Source organism: Oncorhynchus nerka, linkage group LG18, assembly GCF_034236695.1.
Source record: "Oncorhynchus nerka isolate Pitt River linkage group LG18, Oner_Uvic_2.0, whole genome shotgun sequence".
Lineage (NCBI taxonomy): Eukaryota > Metazoa > Chordata > Actinopteri > Salmoniformes > Salmonidae > Oncorhynchus > Oncorhynchus nerka.
The window spans coordinates 32,764,498-32,788,112 of NC_088413.1; the positions used below are offsets into that span (position 1 = coordinate 32,764,498).

Here is a 23,615-nt window from a genome sequence, read left to right on the forward strand (position 1 = left end):
CACAGCAGCAAGATTTGTGACCTGTTGCCACGAGAAAAGGGCAACCAGTGAAGAACAAACACCATTGTAAATACAACCCATATTTATGCTTATTTATTTTATCTTGTGTCCTTTAACTATTTGTACATTGTGTATATATATATATATAATATGACATTTGTAATGTCTTTACTGTTTTGAAACTTCTGTATGTGTAATGTTTACTGTTCATTTTTGTTGTTTTTCACCTTATATATTCACTTTGTATGTTGTCTACCTCACTTGCTTTGGCAATGTTAACACATGTTTCCCATGCCAATAAAGCCCTTGAATTGAATTGAATTGAATTGAAGACTGACAGGATGGAGGAGAGCAAAGCCATGAGGAAGCTGCGGGTGTGCGTGGCAACGTGTAACCGGGCAGACTACTCAAGCTGGCACCCATCATGTTTGGCATCAAGGCCAACCCGGATGAGTTTGAGCTGGAGGTGGTGGTGCTGGGTTCCCATCTCATTGACGATTATGGGTGAGTTTGAGCTGAATGTGGGTGTGCTGGAACTAGTTTTTCCTGATCCACTGAAATCACAACTATTTGCCAATGTTTTTTACAATGACAGTCATTGTTTATTTGCACTCTGATGAAAAAGTGTTATTTGAGTAATCATGTCTCAAGTTTTTTTCCGGATTGCTTGACCTGACCAGGAAAAACTCCTGTCCTTAATGAGGACCATACTGGAAATAAGTCTGAGTTTGTGTTTTTATCCGTGACAATATTTTGTTTATTGTTCATTTCACTTAGTTGAATCAACTTTATGTATTTATAAATCGTCTAATAGGATGTATTCATTCATTCATTAAATGATTGGTTTGACCACCTGTCCTCCTTTAGCAACACGTTCCGGATGATCGAGCAGGATGACTTTGACATCGGCTCCAAGCTGCACACCATCGTGCGTGGGGAGGACGAGGCCGCCATGGTGGAGTCAGTGGGTCTGGCGCTGGTCAAGCTGCCAGATGTCCTCCACCGTCTCCGTCCCGACGTTCTGGTCGTCCACGGCGACGCCCTCGCCCTGGCAACTGCTGCCGCTCTGATGAACATTCGCATCCTGCACCTGGAGGGAGGGGAGGTGAGGGGATGGAGGAAGTGATGTCATATATCTGAAGGTTTTTTCCGGAAGTAGTGTTGGGAGCCGAATATAACTAGATTAAAATATTGGTTGCTCCCTCCACCTGGTATTTGATATAGGATGTTTTTTAAATGTGGTTTTGTGTATTTTAGTTACTATTTACCGTGTAATTGCCATCTAACTATGTAATTAATACCTAATGAGTTAATACCTGCTTATTACCATAAAAAATAACGAGGTTACCAAAAATACACAGAAGTCCTGGAAACCAAAGAAGGCAACATAACAGAGATAATGGTCTTGGTTCAATAAAAACTATTTGTTCCCTAAGGGCAATAGCAGTGCTTCAAACACTCAACAAACCGCCACAGAGACTACAGACTTTTTTATCCTGATGTCTGATCCTTCCTCCTTTCCCATCCCAATGTGAGTGGCACCATCGACAACTCGATCCGTCACGCCATCTCCAAGCTGGCCCACTACCACGCCTGCTGAACCCGCACCGCCGAACAGCACCTCATCGCCATGTGTGAGGACCACACTCGCATCCTGTTGGCGGGCTGCCCCTCCTACGACAAGCTGCTGGCCGCCCATCACCGCGACGACTACATGGACATCATCAGGAACTGGCTCGGTACGTATTGGAGTAACTATCCTTAACCCCTAAATCAGTGTCGTTCAATTTTTTTCAGTGGGGGAATGCAGTTCAATGCAGTATACCAGACTAATAGCCAGGTTCCAGGGCCCAGTGTTTTTCCTGGTCAGGCAGGGAATTACACAACCTCTGCTGTCAGTGTCAAGCACCCAAACTAAGACGGCTACAGTTTCTGCACAGCACCAGTTTTGAACTCCTATTTGAATATGCAGCAGATCTCTTGGTCGGAATTTGTACTGACCTTGATGGCCTAGTCAGCTACAGTTACCTGGACTGAGGACAGTGATGGCGTTTTTGTTTTAGGTTTGATGGCCTGCCTTTACATCACCAAGGTGACAAAGTCGCAGTGTCGTTGTCATATAATTATATCTAACCCTGGCTGGTATTACACCCAACATGAACCCACTATTCATTTCCAACACGCACTTGTCAATGAACGCACCACACTTCAGAAACAGCATGTGAAAAGTCTGTCAGCATCCCAACAACTTGTCTTCTCGAGATACAGGTAACGCACCCTAACGTGGTGTGTGAGTAGGCGGTGCCCTGGAGTGCATCCAAGCGACCTGATTGGTTGGAATGAGGGGAGGCTTCAATAAAGGGTGATTGACAGGGCTGCAGGCCAATCAGGTTGAAAGGGCCAGCCTTTTATTACCAACTTTAGGACAGTGGTATAGTACATATACCACTATATAGTATAGTGATATGGTACAGTAGCTAGTACCTTCGGTGTGGAAAGATGTGGGAAACGTGTTATCATAAGAATATTGTTAAATCAGTTCATAGATTTCTGGGGCTTTTAGCTAGTCCCTTCAGGGCAGAAACAACAGTGGCAGCGGTAGACTGTTGACTACACCCAGTTCAGAAAGTACTAGAATGTTCTAAATGACATCCACAGGAGACAATGTGAAGGAGCACGACTACATCGTGGCCCTGCAGCACCCGGTCACCACTGACATCAAGAACTCCATCAAGATCTACGAGCTGATGTTGGACGCCCTCATCTCCTTCAACAAGCGAACGCTCGTCCTCTTCCCCAACATAGACGCAGGTCAGTGGGGGATTCTCTATATTTTGTCGCCCTTTCCTCATTTCGCTCCTCTTGGCGCCGTCTTATTGCGTAACCCCACACGCATATCGTGGAGCTGGAGCTAGTGTCAACTCTCCCTTGGTCAATAGTGTGAGAAGGCTGCTCTGTTGAAGGGATCTGCTTTTCCAGTTCAGCTGCATATCTTTGATCCTTAGATCTAATACATGTTCCCTCCTCTGTAATTGGCTAGGAACAAGCATGACGTGTTTTGGGTTTCATCTTACACGCTACAGCAAGTGTCTCATCTAATGCCAACAGAATGTACAGTAAATGCCTAAGGCAATTTAGTGTCTAGGGCTGAATCCTTCAGTCGGTCTCATGGTTAGGGCTAGGACTGGTTTGAAGAGCGTAGAATGTCCCCCAGAAAGGATTAGAAACCAAGTTTACAGTACTTAAAATCCATCAAAACACTACGGCAAAACAAGAAATGGCTGCAGTTGATTCAGTTGAATGTCCAAGTGTAGACTGTGTAGGAGTCGGTTAAATTAGACAGCCCACAGTCTTCTCCGTTCCGTCTTGTAACTCCTGGCAACCCCTGTCCCGTCTCCGTGACGACCCCCAACAGGAAGTAAGGAGATGGTGCGTGTGATGAGGAAGAAGGGCGTGGAGCAGCACCCTAACTTCCGGGCGGTGAAGCACGTGCCCTTCGAGCAGTTCATCCAGCTGGTGTGTCACGCTGGGGCCATGATCGGCAACAGCAGCTGTGGCGTCAGAGAGGCCGGGGCCTTCGGGACCCCCGTCATCAACCTGGGGTCCCGGCAGACTGGGAGAGAGACTGGTAGGGGGGTCTACTAATGTTCATTTAGTCCAAAATGGCAGGGTAGGGGGGTCTACTAATGTCCATTTAGTCCAAAATGGCACCCCATTCCCTATATAGTGCTCGAATATGGGCCCTGGTCAAAAGTAGTGCACTAAATGGAGAAATGGTGTGCCATTTTGGACTAAATGTGTGCCATTTGGGCCTACTTGTGGTTACCAGTGTTACTTTTCATTGTATATTTCCTGGTATAGTTCTTCATTGTAATTTGCCAATACAGTATGAGTGTTTTGGTGATTGCTTTGTTGTCATTCTTCAAGTCGTCCCATTATGAATGCTTATAGGATGTTGAGCTGTATTTTTTTATTTCCAGGTGAAAACGTCCTCCATGTCCGAGACGCAGACACTCAGAATAAGATCTACCATGCCCTGGAGCTGCAGTTCGGGAAGAGATACCCCTGGTTAGCATTATCGTTATTACAAGTTACAACAGGGAGACACCATCCAGCCCAGAAGCAGAGAAAACGTCTAACTGACCTCTTGGAGACGGGGCCTTTCTATCCTAATCAGACAGAACCACATGTTCAGTAAACACCAACACCAGAGAGGCTTGTAAGGAAGACAAAACAAAAAGGCAGCGACTGTCAGCTGATACAGAATCACAGTGTTCACAGGATGTCATCAGTACAATACAACAGTGAATAATCAGTGTGTCCTTGTACATCCAGTCTGGCGTCAACCACTATCAACAGATAAGAGAATAATCCATAACATTCAGTATCAAGTCCATCAAGACCATCAACCTGCACCTTGAGTGTCACAAACGGAACACTGGAAAGTGTGTGTTACAGAAACTCCAAATCACTCTGAACTGAACTTAAAGGTGAACCGCCGCTTAGAACCAACTTATTTGGTTTTAAATGGCCCACGTGGCATCAATACGAGTCAGAAACATTCATTCTAGTGTCAAAATTGACTACAAACTGTAAATAAGATCATTTTGGTCAAAGGCCAAAACGGAGTTTGTCACGACATACTGGTGAGTTGGGGATGGATTACGATCGTGCCCAGTGCCCACTAACAGAAAATAAAAGACAGTGCTGATTGTCCTCTGTCAGCTGCGCACACTCCATCCAATCACAGCAGCCAGAGCATCCAGACTGAGACCGACCTGCCCATTACTCAGCACCTCAGACTTGTTGCCAATGTTATGCTGAAATAATCCTGGAGTGGCCACTTGCTGATGTGTTTGATAGTGTCAATCACTCGAGTCTGACACTTACTTGGCCAAAATGATCGTTGAGACGATCAGAGTGCACTTGTCTCTCAACTGGAACGTGTCAGTATTCCTAAACCCATTCGTAAGCATATTGTCCCCCCCCAAAAAAACTGTTTTGTAACATCATTCCCTATTAAACACTGTCAGACCGATACACTCTGGTAATGATGAGAAAGTTGTAAAAAAGCAAAACTGCTCGAAGCGCACACTTCGCACCGCACCAGTGACTTGATAAGCTGATTGTGGCCTGGCTGCTCAATATGCCTGATAGCTACTGTTTCCTGGCTTCATTGACGAACACAGAGTTGGAACTTAGCTAGCTAGCAAGTGATTAAGGGCACTGATAAACAGCGTGTAACTTGTGCTTTATTTACGATAGTTTGACAGCTTGCAGATAATGAATTCGCAGACATGTTATTGTTCCCAGAAATCAGTCCTGAGCGCGTAGCCACTCGACAGACTGTCTGCAGTGTACTGACTAGTTTCTCATGGACATTTTGTTAACTTGAGAAATACTGCACCAAACACCTTCACTAGATTTAGAATTGCGCGACTAAAACCTTCTCGGTAAAAACTTCCACATTTAATTACAGATGTCTTGATTACGGATTAATTCTGACCATTTTAATATTTTGAGGAAGTGGCACGGTGACTCAGGAGGGACAAACAACTGTACCTGCCATGGTACAATTAAGCAATAAGGCCCGACGGGGTGTGGTATATGGCCAATATACCACAGCTAAAAGCTGTTCTCATGCACGACGCAACGCGGAGTGCCTGGATACAGACCTTAGCCATGGCATATTGGCCATATTAGGTGCCTTATTGCTATTATAAACTGGTTACCAATGTAACTAGAGCAGAAAAAAAGGTTTTTTTTTCATACCCATGGAATATGGTCGGATGTACCACGGCTGTCAGCCAATCAGCATTTGGGGCTCGAACCACCCAGTTTATAACATATGAACATACCACACCCCCAAGACAACTCTCCTTCGGCTTCAGTCATGGTCGCTAGCAATTCTTAATGAGCAATCTTCAAAACGAGGCCAAATCAGTGCAGTCACCCTTTAAGTAATCTTACATTTCCCCATTTCAAGAACTTGTACCTTAAAAAAATCTATGGTAATCTATTTGCGGCAGAATTTTCTCTTTTCAGTGTTTCTTAAACCTGACTTGGCTTGTTAAAGAAAGGTCTAAAAGCTCAAATCCCCCTTCTCCTGTTTCAGCTCTAAGATATATATATATATATTCACACACTACCATTCAAAAGTTTGGGGTCACTTAGAAATGTGTAGAAGTCCAGCATCCCGAGTCGCCTCTTCACACTGTTGACGTTGAAACTGGTGTTTTGCGGGTACTATTTAATGAAGTTGAGGACTTCTGTTTCTCAAACTAGACACTGATGTACTTGTCCTCTTGCTCAGTTGTGCACCGGAGCCTCCCACTCTTTCAATTCTGGTTAGAATCAGATTGCGCTGTTCAGTGAAAGGAGTAGTACACAGCGTTGTGCGAGATCTTCAGTTTCTTGGCAATTTCTCCATGGAATAGCCTTCATTTCTCAGAACAAGAATAGACTGACGAGTTTCAGAAGAAAGTTCCTTGTTTCTAGCCATTTTGAGCCTGTAATCAAACCCACAAATGCTGATGCTCCAGATACTCAACTAGTCTAAAGGAGGCCAGTTGTATTGCTTCTTTAATCAGAACAACAGTTTTCAGCTGTGCTAACATAATTGCAAAAGCGTTTTCTAATGATCAATTAGCCTTTTAGAATGATAAACTTTGATTAGCTAACACAACGTGCCATTTGAAAACAGGAGTGATGGTTGCTGATAATGGGCCTCTGTACGCCCATGTAGATATTCCATAAAAAGTCTGCCGTTTCCAGCTACAATAGTCATTTACAAGATTAACGATGTCTACACTGAATTGATCAATTTTATGTTATTTTAATGGACAAAATATGTGCTTTTCTTTCAAAAACAAGGACATTTCTAAGTGACCCCAAACTTTGGAATGGTAGTGTATATATTTTTTTTATAGTAACCCTCACAATTTCCATTTTTCACATTGAACTGAATTCCCCTCTTCTTCCTCCCGTATGACCTCCCCCCCCCAGCTCAAAGATCTATGGCGACGGGAATGCGGTGCCTCGCATCATGAAGTTCCTGCAGGCCATCGACCTTGATGAGCCGCTGCAAAAGACCTTCTGCTTCCCCCCCATCAGGGAGTGGGACATCTCCCAGGACATCAACCACATCCTGGAGACTCAGAGCGCCCTAGCCATCGACCTGGGGGGGACCAACCTCCGCGTGGCCATCGTCAGCATGAGGGTACGTGGTAGTGGTGAGGGGGGGTACACTGAGTGTTAGATTTATTATTCATCTTACCATTATTAGTCGGGATTGGTTAAAAGCATAAATCCTCTTCCTGGTCATACATCAGCATAATAAACATACAGTACATTACACTATCCATCTATTCTCTCACTGCCGTGTGCTTCTCTGATTTCTGTCTAATCATCCATGTGGGTTCATCATCCCTCTACACCCAACTAGTTCAGGTTTGTAATGGTGATTGATAGTGTAGAATGCCCATAACCACCAAAGGTCCCTAGAAGTGTACTAAAGAAATGATCGATGGAACGATTTACCATACCAAGATGGCATGATGTACAGAGCTGAAATGACTTGCCCTTCAACACGACTGAGAATTAAGCCAATTCTGCCATATTTTTGTAGCGTTGCACTTCTTGCATTAATGTTCATTCTGCTTATTCATTGTGTTTCTATGAAATATGTACGACTGTCATTATAACCTTTTTAACTAAAGGTTAGATTATTTGCAAAGGTTGAGAATACATTCCACACCCAGATGAGATGGATAGTAAACAATGACTGTGTGGGTGGATGGCGTGCAATCGAAACTAGGCAATCAAATGTCAGTCGGTACTTTTTTTTCCCATTTTGAGTGGATTGAAAAGGTATTGAAAAACCTGGATTTGTGTCCTGGAGCACAGTCCTCCATGGCTACCCTCTGTTGAATGAGGGATTGTCTTTGAGGCATTTGCAAATCATTTTGATTTCGATTTTACAAACGTGAGCGACTAAAGGGGAAAAAACCTCGCCGTAACCATGTTTTGATAATGCTACTGATACTATTAAGATCTCCTATTTTAATTCACTTGAACTTTTCCTGAGGGCAATGACATTTTTAATCTGAGGCATTGGAAACGATAGCAACGATGACCGCACCTGTTTGTATGTAATCTCTTAACGCAGTGCTAATGTGTAAATCATAGGTTGATGACAGCTTAATTAAAGCTTAACGTTGCGACACCTGGTTATTCGATCAACAGGCTATACACGCCCCCAAAAAAAGCATCAATAAGCCATAGTTTACAGACACACCTGCGCATAATTGTTCGGGGTTGGAAACATTTCTACCGTCTGCAAACCGGGCGTGGTGACACTCTTTCCATGCCTCTGTCCTTTGATATCCGACATAACAATAGTATGATTTTCTATAGTCAAGTTCCACATTCCGAAAGCGGACATTTTTAACTAATGCATATAAAATGCAAATATTAGTCCGTTTTAATTACTTACACTTAACCAGTCATATCTAGATTTGGGCCAATGTGGTTTCTGTCTGAACTTTCCGAGAGCGCCACTTTCTCCTCCGAAGCCGTTGCTAAGTGATAATTGACGCTTCTGTGCTGTGCTCTTTATTTCTGCTAGTTTTCAATACCTAATGAATATGTCCAGTGAAAGCAGATATGCAATTTGTTGACACAACGACACGGTACAGACGTGGAAACGCATGTCAATCCATAAAAACGTCCGTTAAATTCCCCCCTCTCTGTTTTGCTTGTTTACAGCGGGTCATTTCATAGAGGGACTTGTTGGAGGCGCTCTCGTGTTACATCTCCAAAATGTAGAGAATAAAGACACTAACATGGCAGCCGTTCTAAAAACCGGACAGAACTCTCTCTCTCATGTATGTGTGTAATGTGTGTGTCTCTGGACTTAACCGCTGTGTGTCATTTCTGAACCGGTGTAGCGACCCAATAAGCATGGCTTCTTCCTGATTTGCACAGGATCCGTTCTAAGCAAAGTTCCGTCGCCCATAGTGACGAATGAGGTTGTTTTGTTTTGCCCTACCGTTGTATTGCTAGCTGAAGTATCTAACAGTGCTGAAATAGTAGTACTATTAACTACCTTACTGAATTAGTAGTGTGTGTGGATACATATATAACAGCCTATACAGTAAAATCAGTACAGCCACAGTATGAGTAAATGGTTGGGTGTGTCCAGACAAAAGATGTGACCAAATTCATATTCATTTATGCTTTACTGGCCATCTTTTGACCCTCATAATTCCATGTTTTTGTTACGTCTTAATTCTAAACGTACAATATGTTATTGTTGAAGCCACGCTATGAAAGCAGCATGTTGCTATGACATATTTAACTGTATGTATTTGTCATACCGAGCTGTAAGCACTTTGCGCCACTTTATCTGATTTTGTCTCCATTTTGGAAGCGGCAAACGTTACTGCTGGTTTGGAAAACCAAATGCCCCCAGGAGATGTTTTAGGTTCCGCCACGTTAAATGTTTCATTTCAATCAATCAAATGATTCATTACCATTCAATCATTTAAGTTGAGCATGTGGAACTGGAACCAGTTCTGCAACCAGGTGACTTACCCAAGGACCACTCTCTATAGGACCACTCTCTATAGGACCACTCTCTCTCTAGGACCACTCTCTCTCTCTGGGACCACTCTCTCTCTCTCTCTAGGACCACTCTCTCTCTCTCTAGGGACTCTCTCTCTCTAGGACCACTCTCTCTCTCTAGGACCACTCTCTCTCTCTCTCTAGGACCACTCTCTCTCTCTCTCTAGGACCACTCTCTCTCTCTCTCTAGGACCACTCTCTCTCTCCATAGGACCACTCTCTCTCTCTATAGACCCTCTCTCTCTCTATAGACCACTCTCTCTCTCTCTATAGGATCACTCTCTCTCTCTATAGACCACTCTCTCTCTCTATAGGACCACTCTCTCTCTAGGACCACTCTATCTCTCTCTAGGACCACTCTCTCTCTCTAGGACCACTCTCTAGGACCACAGTTACGACGTACCCTCAAATGTAATGCCTATGCTATGTATGTCATAGTTGTCTTGACTGTGTGCTTCAATTGAAGGTGTGCTGCCAAATCACTTGTATTCACTATCATTCTTTGTTTTATGTGCACTTTTTTGTTGTTGCCTTGATCTGTCATATTTGAAGAGTTTACTGTGTACAAATCAGTCATGTGATTATCCTGTTTGTGTATTTCTGTTTTTGATCATGTCATGGATCCTGAAGCTTTTTTATTTTACTTCACTTGGGTACTTTGTGACCCCCCCCCCCCCTCTCTCAATGCAATGGGTATTCTACACATTAAACACACGCAAGAACATGTCCGTTGTGGATGGATTCATATTCATTAGATGCTATTCATGGTTTTAGGTGTGGCAGAACAAGGCTACATCGTAAACACACCACAGGGCTTGGCGGAGTGCCAGTCTGTTTGTGCTATCGTAGGGTTGAACTTTAATGTCCCTGAGGGAAATCCGAGGCTTAAATCCAGTACTGCTGTATACAAATAAACACTGAATATGAAATATTTTAACATAATACAACGCACTTTCCCATGTCATACACACCTTGTCACTCATTGTCATCACAATCAGTGACGTTTTAGTGTATTATCGGCCACTAATCCCTGGAATCGAATCCACTATCCTGGTGATACAAGCTCCAGGTTTTACCATCCAACTGAGCTGCAGAGAAACTCGGGGCATAGTGATTACAATCAGATGGTGGTGCGATTGAGACGCCGCAAACCAGAATGGCTGATTTCTTCCCATGCCCTTCATCTCCAGTTGGCAAGCATGATCCGCCTCCAGCTGTTTGGTCACAGTAGTAGTGTGATTTTATAGAATCGCATCCGGTTCACAAAACAGTTGCACACTTTTACTGTACCGAAATGGCCAGGTATCTACTTGGTAAAGGAGAGAAAAACATATTTACAATATATAAGTATGGTTTCAAATGTGACAATACAAAGTAGTCCTGTGGCAATACCCCTGTTCTTTTGTCTGTTTTGACCATGTCATAGACGTACACTAGAGTCTATACTGTACAAAAATATGAACGCAACATGTAAAGTGTTGGTCCCATGAAACAAGTGAAGTGGGCAGGGCAGTACGGATTTCTTATCTTACATCTGCAAGCAGAGTCTGAACATCAGACGGGATGGCTTTGTCTCCCTCAATCCGTGCAATGGTTACTGCTATAGGTTTCAGGCTGCTTACCACTCTCTCCCAAAATACATCATCCAGGAGGATCCTCTTGATGGGGCTGTCCATATCGGCAGACTGTGATATGGCTATTTCTTGGAGAGACTCCTTCCCTCCAGGAGACTGTCAAACATGATGACATCAAAACCACCACAACGGGTGTTGCTGGGTAGCTTCAATGTGGTGCTCTTATTCTTCTCACTTTGCTTGGTGAGGTAGATTGCTGCTATAACTTGATGACCCTTCACATACCTAACCATTTCCTTGGCTCTCATGTAGAGTGCATCCATTGTTTTCAGTGCCACGATGTCCTTGAGGAGCAGATTCGATGCATGAGCAGCACAGCCAATAGGTGTGATGTGAGGGTAGGACTCCTCCACTTTAGACCAAGCAGCCTTCATGTTTGCAGCATTGTCTGCCACCAGTGCAAATACCTTCTGTGGTCCAAGGTCATTGATGACTGCCTTCAGCTCATCTGCAATCTAGAGACTGGTGTGTCTGTGCTCTTGTAGAATACTGGTTGAGAGGTGGACATGATGTAGTTAATTATTCCTTGCCCACAAACATTCGAAAACCCATCAGAGATGATTGCAATACAGTCTGCTTTCTCTATGATTTGCTTAACCTTCACTTGAACTCTGCATCCAGCAAATTAGTAGATAAAGCATGTCTGGTTGGAGGGGTGTATGCTGGGCGAAGAACATTCAGAAATCTCGTCCAATACACATTGCCTGTGAGCAGTTGCGTACTCGAGCAAGACATTCATCAGCGTTTCTCTGACTACGTTCCTCCATAGAGTCAAACAAATGTCTGATTCCAGGAGGACCATGAGCTGTTGAAATCGTTAAGGTGTCTGATTCATCATTTTCACCTTGAATAGAAGTAGAGGGATTTTTGTCCAGCGGTTGCTTGTTGTGAGCGCTCAGGGAACTTTATGCACGTGGCCAGATGATTCTGCATCTTTGTTGCATTCTTCACATGATTTGGCACAGTAGTTGCAAATGTACACCGCTTTTCCTTCTACATTAGCTGCAGTGAAATGTCTCCACACATCAGATGGTGCTCGACATTTTCCTTGAAAAGATTAGTAAAAAATTAGTAGAAAAAAAAATACAATTCCATGTACAGATAAATAGTTAAGCAGTTAGATTAAACAACTCCTTTGTATAAATGTTTTAAAATGAAACATGTATGGAAACAGGTGAATTAACACTCAGTTAGCAGTCTCAAGCAAGCTAAAACCCACATAGTAAAAAAAAACTAACTAGCAGAAATTGTTAACAAGTTAGAAATTATTTAAACACTTTTCTGTAGGCTTCTATTGACTAGATAACAAAAAGTCTAAATATATTCACCCCACCCAGTATTGTAATCAAAACTTACCAAAAGGCATGTAGTCCTTGGCTCAGACAGTGTAGTAGTTGTGGGCTCGATAGCATCTCATTAGTATGCAAGATCTTGAGAATCAGCTGTACATGCAATTCAATTCCATTGAATTGGGGATAGTTTAACCAAAATATGCCACAAGACCTAGAATTGCCTTGTCTCTCCCACAAAAAAAGGTTCACTGTTATAAGCTAACCTTTTTTGATGAATTTAAGCAAAATTCCACAAATTCCCAGGCTTAACTTCCCATGGAAATTTACCGGAAAGTTTCCGACCCTTTGCAACCCTACCTCTGTTCACTCTTTCTGGAAGCTGAAAATGTCCTTCATTCTCACCAAACATGTCACCCGTTGAGCATGTGTGGGATGCTCTGGATCAACGTGTACAACAGGGTGCTCTAGTTCCTGCCAATATCCAGCAACTTCACACAGCCATTGAAGAGTGGGACTACATTCTACTCACCACAATCAATAACCTGATCAACTCTATTGCGAAGGACATGTGCCGCGCTGCACGAGGGAAATGGTGGTCACACCGGATACTGACTGGTTTTCCTTTTTTTAAGGTAACTGTGACACCAACAGATGCATATCTGTATTCCCAGTCATGTGAAATCCATAGATTAGGGCCTAATGCATTTATTTAATTTGACTGATTTCCTTATATGAACTGTAACTCAGTAAAATCGAAGAAAGCGTTGCATGTTGTGTTTATATTTTTGTTCAGTGTAGTTGTCTAGAGTCAGACAATTCACCTGAGCAACAGTCAGTCAGACCATCACCTACCAATGATTAAAGGAAACGTAGAGCTACTGACTGGAATGCAGCCTCTGTTTTCATAGAGGGTGGAACGTGGCCATCAACAATGCCTCTCTCGCGTTCAGCCTAATATTTACTGTTATAGATGTATCACTTGGTTACGGTATGTCACCACACTGTTTTCCATGTACAAATACAGTGAGATGCGAGGGGCCTGGCTTCCAAAATTAGGTAAATACTCTTCCCTGAACAATGAATTAGTTTAATGTAAAGTACTATGTCAAGAGAGTATGACAACGTAAACCAGCAGGTCTTTCAGTCCTCTGGGAATGTTTTCATAGCCTAGCTCTTATACACCGCTCAAAAAAATAAAGGGAACACTAAAAAATACATCCTAGATCTGAATGAATGAAATATTCTTATTAAATACTTTTTTCTTTACATAGTTGAATGTGCTGACAACAAAATCACACAAATTATCAATGGAAATCAAATGTATCAACCCATGGAGGTCTGGATTTGGAGTCACACTCAAAATTAAAGTGGAAAACCACACTACAGGCTGATCCAACTTCGATGTAATGTCCTTAAAACAAGTCAAAATGAGGCTCAGTAGTGTGTGTGCCTGTATGACCTCCCTACAACGCTTGGGCATGCTCCTGATGAGGTGGCTGATGGTCTCCTGAGGGATCTCCTCCCAGACCTGGACTAAAGCATCCGCCAACTCCTGGACAGTCTGTTGGTGGATCGAGCGAGAGATGATGTCCCAGATGTGCTCAATTGGATTCAGGTCTGGGGAACGGGCGGGCCAGTCCATAGCATCAATGCCTTCCTCTTGCAGGAACTGCTGACACACTCCAGCCACATGAGGTCTAGCATTGTCTTGCATTAGAAGGAACCCAGGGCCAACCGCACCAGCATATAGTCTCACAAGGGGTCTGAGGATCTCATCTCGGTACCTAATGGCAGTCAGGCAGCCCCCCAAAGAAATGCCATCCCACACCATGACTGACCCACCGCCAAACCGGTCATGCTGGAGGATGTTGCAGGCAGCAGAACGTTCTCCACGGCGTCTCCAGACTCTTTCACGTCTGTCACATGTGCTCAGTGTGAACCTGCTTTCATCTGTGAAGAGCACAGGGTGCCAGTGGCGAATTTGCCAATCTTGGTGTTCTCTGGCAAATGCCAAACGTCCTGCACGGTGTTGGGCTGTAAGCACAACCCCCACCTGTGGACGTTGGGCCCTCAAACCACCCTCATGGAGTCTGTTTCTGACCGTTTGAGCAGACACATGCACATTTGTGGCCTGCTGGAGGTCATTTTGCAGGGCTCTCTCTTGCTCCTCCTTGCACAAAGGCGGAGGTAGCGGTCCTGCTGCTGGGTTGTTGCCCTCCTACGGCCTCCTCCACGTCTCCTGATGTACTGGCCTGTCTCCTGGTAGCGCCTCCATGCTCTGGACACTACGCTGACAGACACAGCAAACCTTCTTGCCACAGCTCGCATTGATGTGCCATCCTGGATGAGCTGCGCTACCTGAGCCACTTGTGTGGGTTGTAGACTCCGTCTCATGCTACCACTAGAGTGAAAGCACCTCCAGCATTCAAAAGTGACCAAAACATCAGCCAGGAAGCATAGGAACTGAGAAGTGCTCTGTGGTCACCACCTGCAGAACCACTCCTTTATTGGGGGTGTCTTGCTAATTGCCTATAATTTCCACCTGTTGTATATCCCATTTGCACAACAGCATGTGACATTTATTGTCAATCAGTGTTGCTTCCTAAGTGGACAGTTTGATTTCACAGAAGTGCGATTGAGTTACATTGTGTTGTTTAAGTGTTCCCTTTATTTTTTTGAGCAGTTTATATCTAGCCTATATGGAATGACCATATAAACCCCTTCAAACTCAACTTTGGACCTTGAAGCTAGTTCCACTGCTTCCCCCTCATTCCTCCCCTCGAATCAGGTACTGATTTAGACCTGGGACACCAGGTGGGTGCAATTAATTAGCAGGTAGAACAGAAAACCAGCAGGCTCCAGACCTCGGTAGTGTTAAAGGCACCGCATTGGCAATCCCACGTCTGCATTGGCCGTGCAGTATTTGCCTCTGCAGAGGTCGGGGCTTTAATACTTATTGTGCTTCGATGAGCAGTACAGTTGAGTAGAGCTGTTGTGAAGGAAGTGAGTTTGTTTAAACAGGACCTTCCGCCAACCAATCATGTCAGTGCGGAGCCCTCCGCATTGTTAAAACATTTGGGAGGCACACGGCAATGCGTACGGAACTCAATTCGGCCTCTGCAATTGTGTCACACCCTACATACGGAGCCTCCGACCACATTTTCGGATCAAACAGAAATTGGCTTTAAGAGTTGAATACTCCTGATAGACATTCCAAATTAGGTTGCATTTGTAAAAATCCACAATAGCTCATTGCTACACCAAATATACATGAACATAACTAATAAAGCCATTTATTGGTTGAACAGATTCAAGCTCAAAGATGTCACGTTCTGACTGGCCACCTCCCAACCAACTTTGATCAAAGGTAGGCAACTTCGGTTTGACCATTTGAGATACTGCATACTTGAGATGATTGTCTCTGCCCTAACAATGGGAGTCATCCAAAAGGCAGGCGGTCTGCTTCCCGTGGACAGATTTGAACAGAAAACCCCCTCGCTTCACCTCTTCCTCTCTGCCATTTTCACCAGAGATTCATTTGAAGCCAGATATTCATTTTCACCAGATTCTTTTGAACCCAGAGAGAACCCAAGGCCATACAACAAACAGCAAAAGTGGTGGAGGGCCTAAGGGAACACTAAACATAATTTAATTGAAAACGCAGTATAAAATGTCATTTGTCTCACCTGAAATTTTACTTCCAATTAGGTGCAACCATAATAATTTGAATGTCACGGACAACACTTCAATAACGACGTTGACGACAAAAGTTTCATGTTTTACTGATATTGAAATTGATGGACAATGAACACATTAAGCAACACATGGGCTACAGTAAATCTTAACCACAATGTAAATTTATATATTGCCTGTATATGTACATAGGTACACACATATAGAGTACATAATACACCACATGATGTTTGGGGGCAATTCCGTTGCAATTCAGGAAGTACACGGAAATTCAAATTCTCTTCAATGCTTTTCAATTAGCAAAAATTTGATTTGGAATTGTGTACTTTCTGAATTGACCGGAATTTAAATGGAATTGACCCCAACCTTGATGCTTACACACACACACACAGATATTTACCGTACTTGATTCATGGTTCAAATGGGAAAATGCATAGATTGAAATAGTCACAATAAATGCCACAAGCCGGCTCTAAATGGGTTTCCAACACACTTAATAAACAGAGTTTGGTCCTTAAAAGAATAGAAACAAAAAATAAATGCGTATATACTTATTTTGTTCTTTAATGATGGAAAGGGAGATGGAAGAGAGGAATAATATCAATCCATGAACAACGACGACCTCAGGTAGGTAGATGGGTAGGGGGGGGGGGGAATGATACATTGCCCTATGAGAGGTTGGTTGCAATCTGGGTCCAGAGAGGGTTAGGGTAGAGATACAGCCGTCTCAATTCACCCCCTTTCCCCTCGGCCCCTCAACGTTAACAGATCTCTAAGGTGAAAAGCGACATGGTGGATCGTGGAAGCTCCACCAAGACACTGCTTTTACGCATCCAGAGCCTTCAGATCTGCAAACGCTGAATGAATGGTTAGTGCGAAGGGGAGTGGTAGGGACTGAATTGAGACATCTAATAGAGCGAAGGGGGGGGGCAGGGGTTAGCGGACCAGAGGGGCCTGCTTGAGGGAGATGAGGACAGAGCGCATGCGGGACACGTCTTTTGCCTGCTTGCTGGACTTTGGGTTGAAGTCGCAGAGGCTGGCTCGCCCACTCGGTGCCCGGGTTGTTCTCGTCCATGTCCGACAGCATGGCCTCCTCGGCCGCTCTGCAAGGCAACACAGGAGGGGGACAGCGCTTTAGAGAGGGAGGGAGCAGGCCTGGGCCCCAGAGATCAGCAGTTTTACAGAGGGCCTTACTGCTGTTCACTTACACACCTCCTCCTCCGCAACACCACAGGGACAGACATGGGGAATCCCCATAGAAATACATGCCGAATGGATCTAAACTACCTGCATGACACAAATCAATTTGGTAGTTGACAATAACGTAAAAATAAAAAGATTCAATATGAAAATGGTGCCATTTTAGCATGGATTTTCCAGCGTTTTAGTCAAACAGTTTTAGTGAGGTCTGAATCTAAAAACCTTTGCTTGAGGAGGAAGTGTCGAGTAGACAGCAGCGGAGACCCAACTACATTACAGTACATCCCCAAAAAATAAACATTCTCCGGGTGGCCACATCAAAACCAGATGAAGAGAACAGGGTTGGATAAGATCATACAGCATGCCCCCTATAACCCCAGTCATACAGCTAGCTAGTTACCTGCTTTTCCCTGTCAGTCTAATCAAGGGGTTTTGGGAAAAAACAAGCGCAGGTTTTTTTTTTGGAACGGTTAAAACGCGGTTTGGTTGGTTAAAAATGCAGTTCGTCACAGAACTGGGGGGGTAACTTGCCTTTTGGTTACGTTCAAATATTCTCTCAAGATCCAAGTATAGCATTAGGAATATGTTTTGTTTTATGTCCTTTATACTTGTGCTTGATAAGTGCGCTTAGTGGAAAGCAGGCCATTTGAAATGCAGCAAACACTTGATATAATAACCATAAGAGACTTTTGATTGACATGTCACAATCTTCACACCGATACCGAACCCAAAAGGGCATCTAATTCCATTAGAAGGCTTAGCATACATAACTGAAATTAAATAAATAAGAAATGATAGTGCCACAATCACAATAAGACATTTTGAAATGCAAGCCAGGGGGAATAGCAAAACCCAAACCCACCCACCCAAGATAGGACACTTCCACTGCCAAAGACTTAAGAAAATTGAAAGACCCCCTCTATAAACTAGAACACAATACACAGAGCAAAATGGGGATGAGAAGCCAATGAAAATTCACTGTCACAACGAGACTACAGGTACGAACAGGACTAGTGGACCAAACGTATCACAGAAGGGACACCCAGCTTCTAAAAATCATTTCAATTGGCAGTGGATTTTGTATTCATCTACAGCAGGGCTCTCCAATCCTGTTCCTGGAGAGCTACCCTCCTGTAGCTTTCTAACTCCAACTCCAGTTGTAACTAACCCGATTCAGCTTATCAACCAGTTCATTATTTTTTTAAATTTTTTTTTAAGGGTTGGAGCGAAAATCTACAGGAACAGGGTTGGAGAGCCTCGACTACAGTCTAGTCTAATTGTGCACCACTATTGAATATTGTCTTGCCATTTTTCTAGGCTAATATACACTTCTCCCTACTAGGATATTGTCTTTTTGTTTTTTTACTTAACTGGTCTAGGCGGTAGCAAGGATGGGTAATGTGTGTGCTTAAAGGTGCATAGGAAAAGAAACAAGGAGAAACAGATCACAAGTCAGATATATAGAAATGAAAAGTAAATGAGCTTTATGCAGATGACAAAAGCCAGCATGCATTTTCCCAGAGAGAAAAAAAGTCATTTCAGGGGGGGGGCAGATTATTTTAATTTTTCTGTGCACTAAGTGTGCTTAGCTTGCAGCCTTCATCTGCTGTGCCATTGAGTTGGTTGGGTGAGGCAAAAAAATACGTGCCCCCTTGGTCTCAGTAGCCGTGGGTCTTTGTTTTGGCAGAGACAAGGACGTTTGCTTATATGGGAACCTTTGCTCTTTAGCGATCGAATGAATTCAATGGCAGATAGATACAAGGGCTGCAAGACTAAGAGTGCGAGTTGGGCAACAAGAGTAGCATGTCATTCTTTGGTAGACAGTGGGATGCTAGTAGCTATTAACAGATTCTAAGCAGATCACATTTGAAGCATGTTTGAAGCAACGGTGTATCCAATGAGCTTTCAGTTTAGATATACAGACGGACTAGCGACATCAACGCAACAGTTGACTGTCTACATGCAGGGCTCTGCGACAGTATCAGGCTACTGAAATTAGACTTCAACTGTTGGATTTTGTCATGAATCGCCTCGTACGAGCCTTGGATTGTGCTAGCCAGAACAACTCATCGGAACAGGAGCCCATCTCCTGTCGCGTGAGGCAGCTGTACAAGTACACCACCCTGGACAGGACGCTAGTCTATTGCAGCCCCCCTCCAAATATACATATTTTAATGCAGAGTCTTAGTTTGACCGTATTTGGTATGACTCGGCCAGGGATCGAACTCCCAACCTTCCAATCTCAGGGCGGAAACTCCAACCACATAGCCACCAAGTTGGCTTATTCATTCTTAAAAATTGTAATGACGCTCTCCAAATGAGGGATTCAGAGTGTCCGTTCAACATTATGTCAACCAACAGACATTCTAGTACAGTACAATAGCTATTGCATAAATAACTCCTTTAAAAATACAAAATAAACACCCATCTCTGCAGTTATTTGTGCGAGGGGGGGGTGTGTGTGGTTATTCTACAAGACACTGAAACAGCAGAGATAATGTTGGAAAGAAACGGCCATCCAACAACATGGTTGCCTTTGCACAGCTTTTCAGGAGCCTTATTGAACCCGAAAGGCTGCAGGTTACCAGGTATAAAGCAGATATAAATAAATAGCCTTTCTAATGGCAGGAGATCTCTTAAATAGTATTAAACAGACTAAAGTTAACCTTCAGATAATATGCCTGCATATTATATGAAGGTACTACTATATTGATAGGACTGTTAAGAGTTGGAGACACAGTTGCTTGAAACAAAACTACAGTCTTAACTCTACTAGAGACATTAGCCACACGGTATCGACACGCAGCTGAGGTAGTAGCTATACGGTTCCGTCAATACATTTAAAGTAGTGCGTCGCCAAGTAACACACCTAACCAATGTTTTTCTACATAGCGTCAATTTCTATAACTAGTTTTCCATGTGCACATATATATATATATATATATATTTTAAACATCCTACATTTCTGTTTGCTGATGGGGCTGTCCTGTTATCTTTCGATAGATAGACACCAATTGATATTATAATTCCTGACCTCAACTAGATATTTCTGAATCTGCCGTGCTCAAAAGGCTTGTGGTTCAAGGGTCAACTCTGGGGTCTCGTCATTTAGCAACAGCTGTTTCACCGCTTAGCAACACCATGCATGACTTGGATTGCCGCTCCAGGTCATTATCATAAATAAAATTACCCTGAGAATTAATATACAGGAGAACCTGGAGAGGCTTGGGCGAGTAGCTGCGGGGGGGCTGTTGGCCGAGGTTGGAGTAGCCAGGCGGAAGGCATGGCCAGCCGTTGAGAAATGCTTGTTGAAGTTTTCGATAATCATGGATTTATCGGTGGTGACCGTGTTACCTAGCCTCAGTGCAGTGGGCAGCTGGGAGGAGGTGCTCTTGTTCTCCATGGACTTCACAGTGTCCCAGAACTTTTTGGAGTTGGAGCTACAGGATGCAAACTTCTGCCTGAAGAAGTTGGCCTTAGCTTTCCTGACTGACTGCGTGTATTGGTTCCTGACTTCCCTGAACAGTTGCATATCGCGGGGACTATTCGATGTTATTGCAGTCCGCCACAGGATGTTTTTGTGCTGGTCGAGGGCAGTCAGAGGTCTGGAGTGAACCAGGGGCTATATCTGTTCTTCGTTCTGCATTTTTTGAACGGAGCATGCTTATCTAAAATGGTGAGTATCTGGAGCATCAGCATTGGTGGGTTCGATTACAGGCTCAAAATGGCCAGAAACAAATAACTTTCTTCTGAAACTCGTCAGTCTATTCTTGTTCTGAGAAATGAAGGCTATTCCATGTGACAAATTGCAAAGAAACTGAAGATCTAGTACAATGCTGTGTACTACTCCCTTCACAGAACATGATGAGGAGCATCGTGCCACAGGCCACTCCTATAAACCTCACTGTTTTCATCACAGCTTCCTTTGACTGACATTCCAGCGTCTCAACTCTAAACACCATCATCTCTCTCTCTCTCTCTGCTCACCAGGAACTGTACTATCTGAGAATGCAGAGGACGAGAGAGAAGACCAACCAAATCATGAGAAAACAAAAAGATAATTACTTAACACATTGGAAAGAATGAACAAAAAAACAGAGCAAACTAGAATGCTATTTGGCCCTAAACAGAGAGTATACAGCGGCAGAATACCTGACCACTGTGACTGACCCAAAATTAAGGAAAGCTTTGACTATGTACAGACTCAGTGAGCATAGCCTTGCTATTGAGAAAGGCCGCCGTAGGCAGACATGGCTCTCAAGAGAAGACAGGCTATGTGCTCACTGCCCACAAAATGAGGTGGAAACTGAGCTGCACTTCCTAACCTCCTGCCCAATGTATGACCATATTAGAGATACATATTTCCCCAGATCACACAGATCCACAAAGAATTCGAAAACAAATCCAATTTTGAAAAAATCCCATATCTACTGGGTGAAATTCCACAGTGTGCCATCACAGCAGCAAGATTTGTGACCTGTTGCCACGAGAAAAGGGCAACCAGTGAAGAACAAACACCATTGTAAATACAACCCATATTTATGCTTATTTATTTTATCTTGTGTCCTTTAACTATTTGTACATTGTGTATATATATATATATAATATGACATTTGTAATGTCTTTACTGTTTTGAAACTTCTGTATGTGTAATGTTTACTGTTCATTTTTGTTGTTTTTCACCTTATATATTCACTTTGTATGTTGTCTACCTCACTTGCTTTGGCAATGTTAACACATGTTTCCCATGCCAATAAAGCCCTTGAATTGAATTGAATTGAATTGAAGACTGACAGGATGGAGGAGAGCAAAGCCATGAGGAAGCTGCGGGTGTGCGTGGCAACGTGTAACCGGGCAGACTACTCCAAGCTGGCACCCATCATGTTTGGCATCAAGGCCAACCCGGATGAGTTTGAGCTGGAGGTGGTGGTGCTGGGTTCCCATCTCATTGACGATTATGGGTGAGTTTGAGCTGAATGTGGGTGTGCTGGAACTAGTTTTTCCTGATCCACTGAAATCACAACTATTTGCCAATGTTTTTTACAATGACAGTCATTGTTTATTTGCACTCTGATGAAAAAGTGTTATTTGAGTAATCATGTCTCAAGTTTTTTTCCGGATTGCTTGACCTGACCAGGAAAAACTCCTGTCCTTAATGAGGACCATACTGGAAATAAGTCTGAGTTTGTGTTTTTATCCGTGACAATATTTTGTTTATTGTTCATTTCACTTAGTTGAATCAACTTTATGTATTTATAAATCGTCTAATAGGATGTATTCATTCATTCATTAAATGATTGGTTTGACCACCTGTCCTCCTTTAGCAACACGTTCCGGATGATCGAGCAGGATGACTTTGACATCGGCTCCAAGCTGCACACCATCGTGCGTGGGGAGGACGAGGCCGCCATGGTGGAGTCAGTGGGTCTGGCGCTGGTCAAGCTGCCAGATGTCCTCCACCGTCTCCGTCCCGACGTTCTGGTCGTCCACGGCGACGCCCTCGCCCTGGCAACTGCTGCCGCTCTGATGAACATTCGCATCCTGCACCTGGAGGGAGGGGAGGTGAGGGGATGGAGGAAGTGATGTCATATATCTGAAGGTTTTTTCCGGAAGTAGTGTTGGGAGCCGAATATAACTAGATTAAAATATTGGTTGCTCCCTCCACCTGGTATTTGATATAGGATGTTTTTTAAATGTGGTTTTGTGTATTTTAGTTACTATTTACCGTGTAATTGCCATCTAACTATGTAATTAATACCTAATGAGTTAATACCTGCTTATTACCATAAAAAATAACGAGGTTACCAAAAATACACAGAAGTCCTGGAAACCAAAGAAGGCAACATAACAGAGATAATGGTCTTGGTTCAATAAAAACTATTTGTTCCCTAAGGGCAATAGCAGTGCTTCAAACACTCAACAAACCGCCACAGAGACTACAGACTTTTTATCCTGATGTCTGATCCTTCCTCCTTTCCCATCCCAATGTGAGTGGCACCATCGACGACTCGATCCGTCACGCCATCTCCAAGCTGGCCCACTACCACGCCTGCTGAACCGGCACCGCCGAACAGCACCTCATCGCCATGTGTGAGGACCACACTCGCATCCTGTTGGCGGGCTGCCCCTCCTACGACAAGCTGCTGGCCGCCCATCACCGCGACGACTACAT

At 43.6% G+C, this 23,615-nt stretch overlaps 2 protein-coding genes and 1 pseudogene across 2 annotated transcripts in view; all 3 read left to right on the top strand.

Annotated features, from left to right (window-relative positions):
- LOC115145760 (bifunctional UDP-N-acetylglucosamine 2-epimerase/N-acetylmannosamine kinase-like) overlaps positions 1-23,615 on the top strand; it is a 111,943-nt gene that overhangs the window by 68,539 nt on the left and 19,789 nt on the right. The window lies entirely within an intron of this gene.
- Positions 342-21,544, top strand: LOC135561876 (bifunctional UDP-N-acetylglucosamine 2-epimerase/N-acetylmannosamine kinase-like; annotated as a pseudogene).
- Positions 22,218-23,026, top strand: LOC135561614 (bifunctional UDP-N-acetylglucosamine 2-epimerase/N-acetylmannosamine kinase-like). Its single transcript, XM_065003336.1, has 2 exons — positions 22,218-22,404; positions 22,768-23,026. Exons 1-2 carry the CDS (start codon positions 22,241-22,243, stop codon positions 23,024-23,026), a joined length of 423 nt encoding a protein of 140 aa, XP_064859408.1. The 5' UTR covers positions 22,218-22,240.

Coding starts and splice junctions, on each gene's coding strand:
- LOC135561614 (XM_065003336.1), top strand. CDS start 22,241: ATGGAGGAGAGCAAAGCCATGAGGAAGCTGCGGGTGTGCGTGGCAACG. Junction 22,405..22,767: donor CATCTCATTGACGATTATGG/GTGAGTTTGAGC, acceptor GTCCTCCTTTAG/CAACACGTTCCGGATGATCG.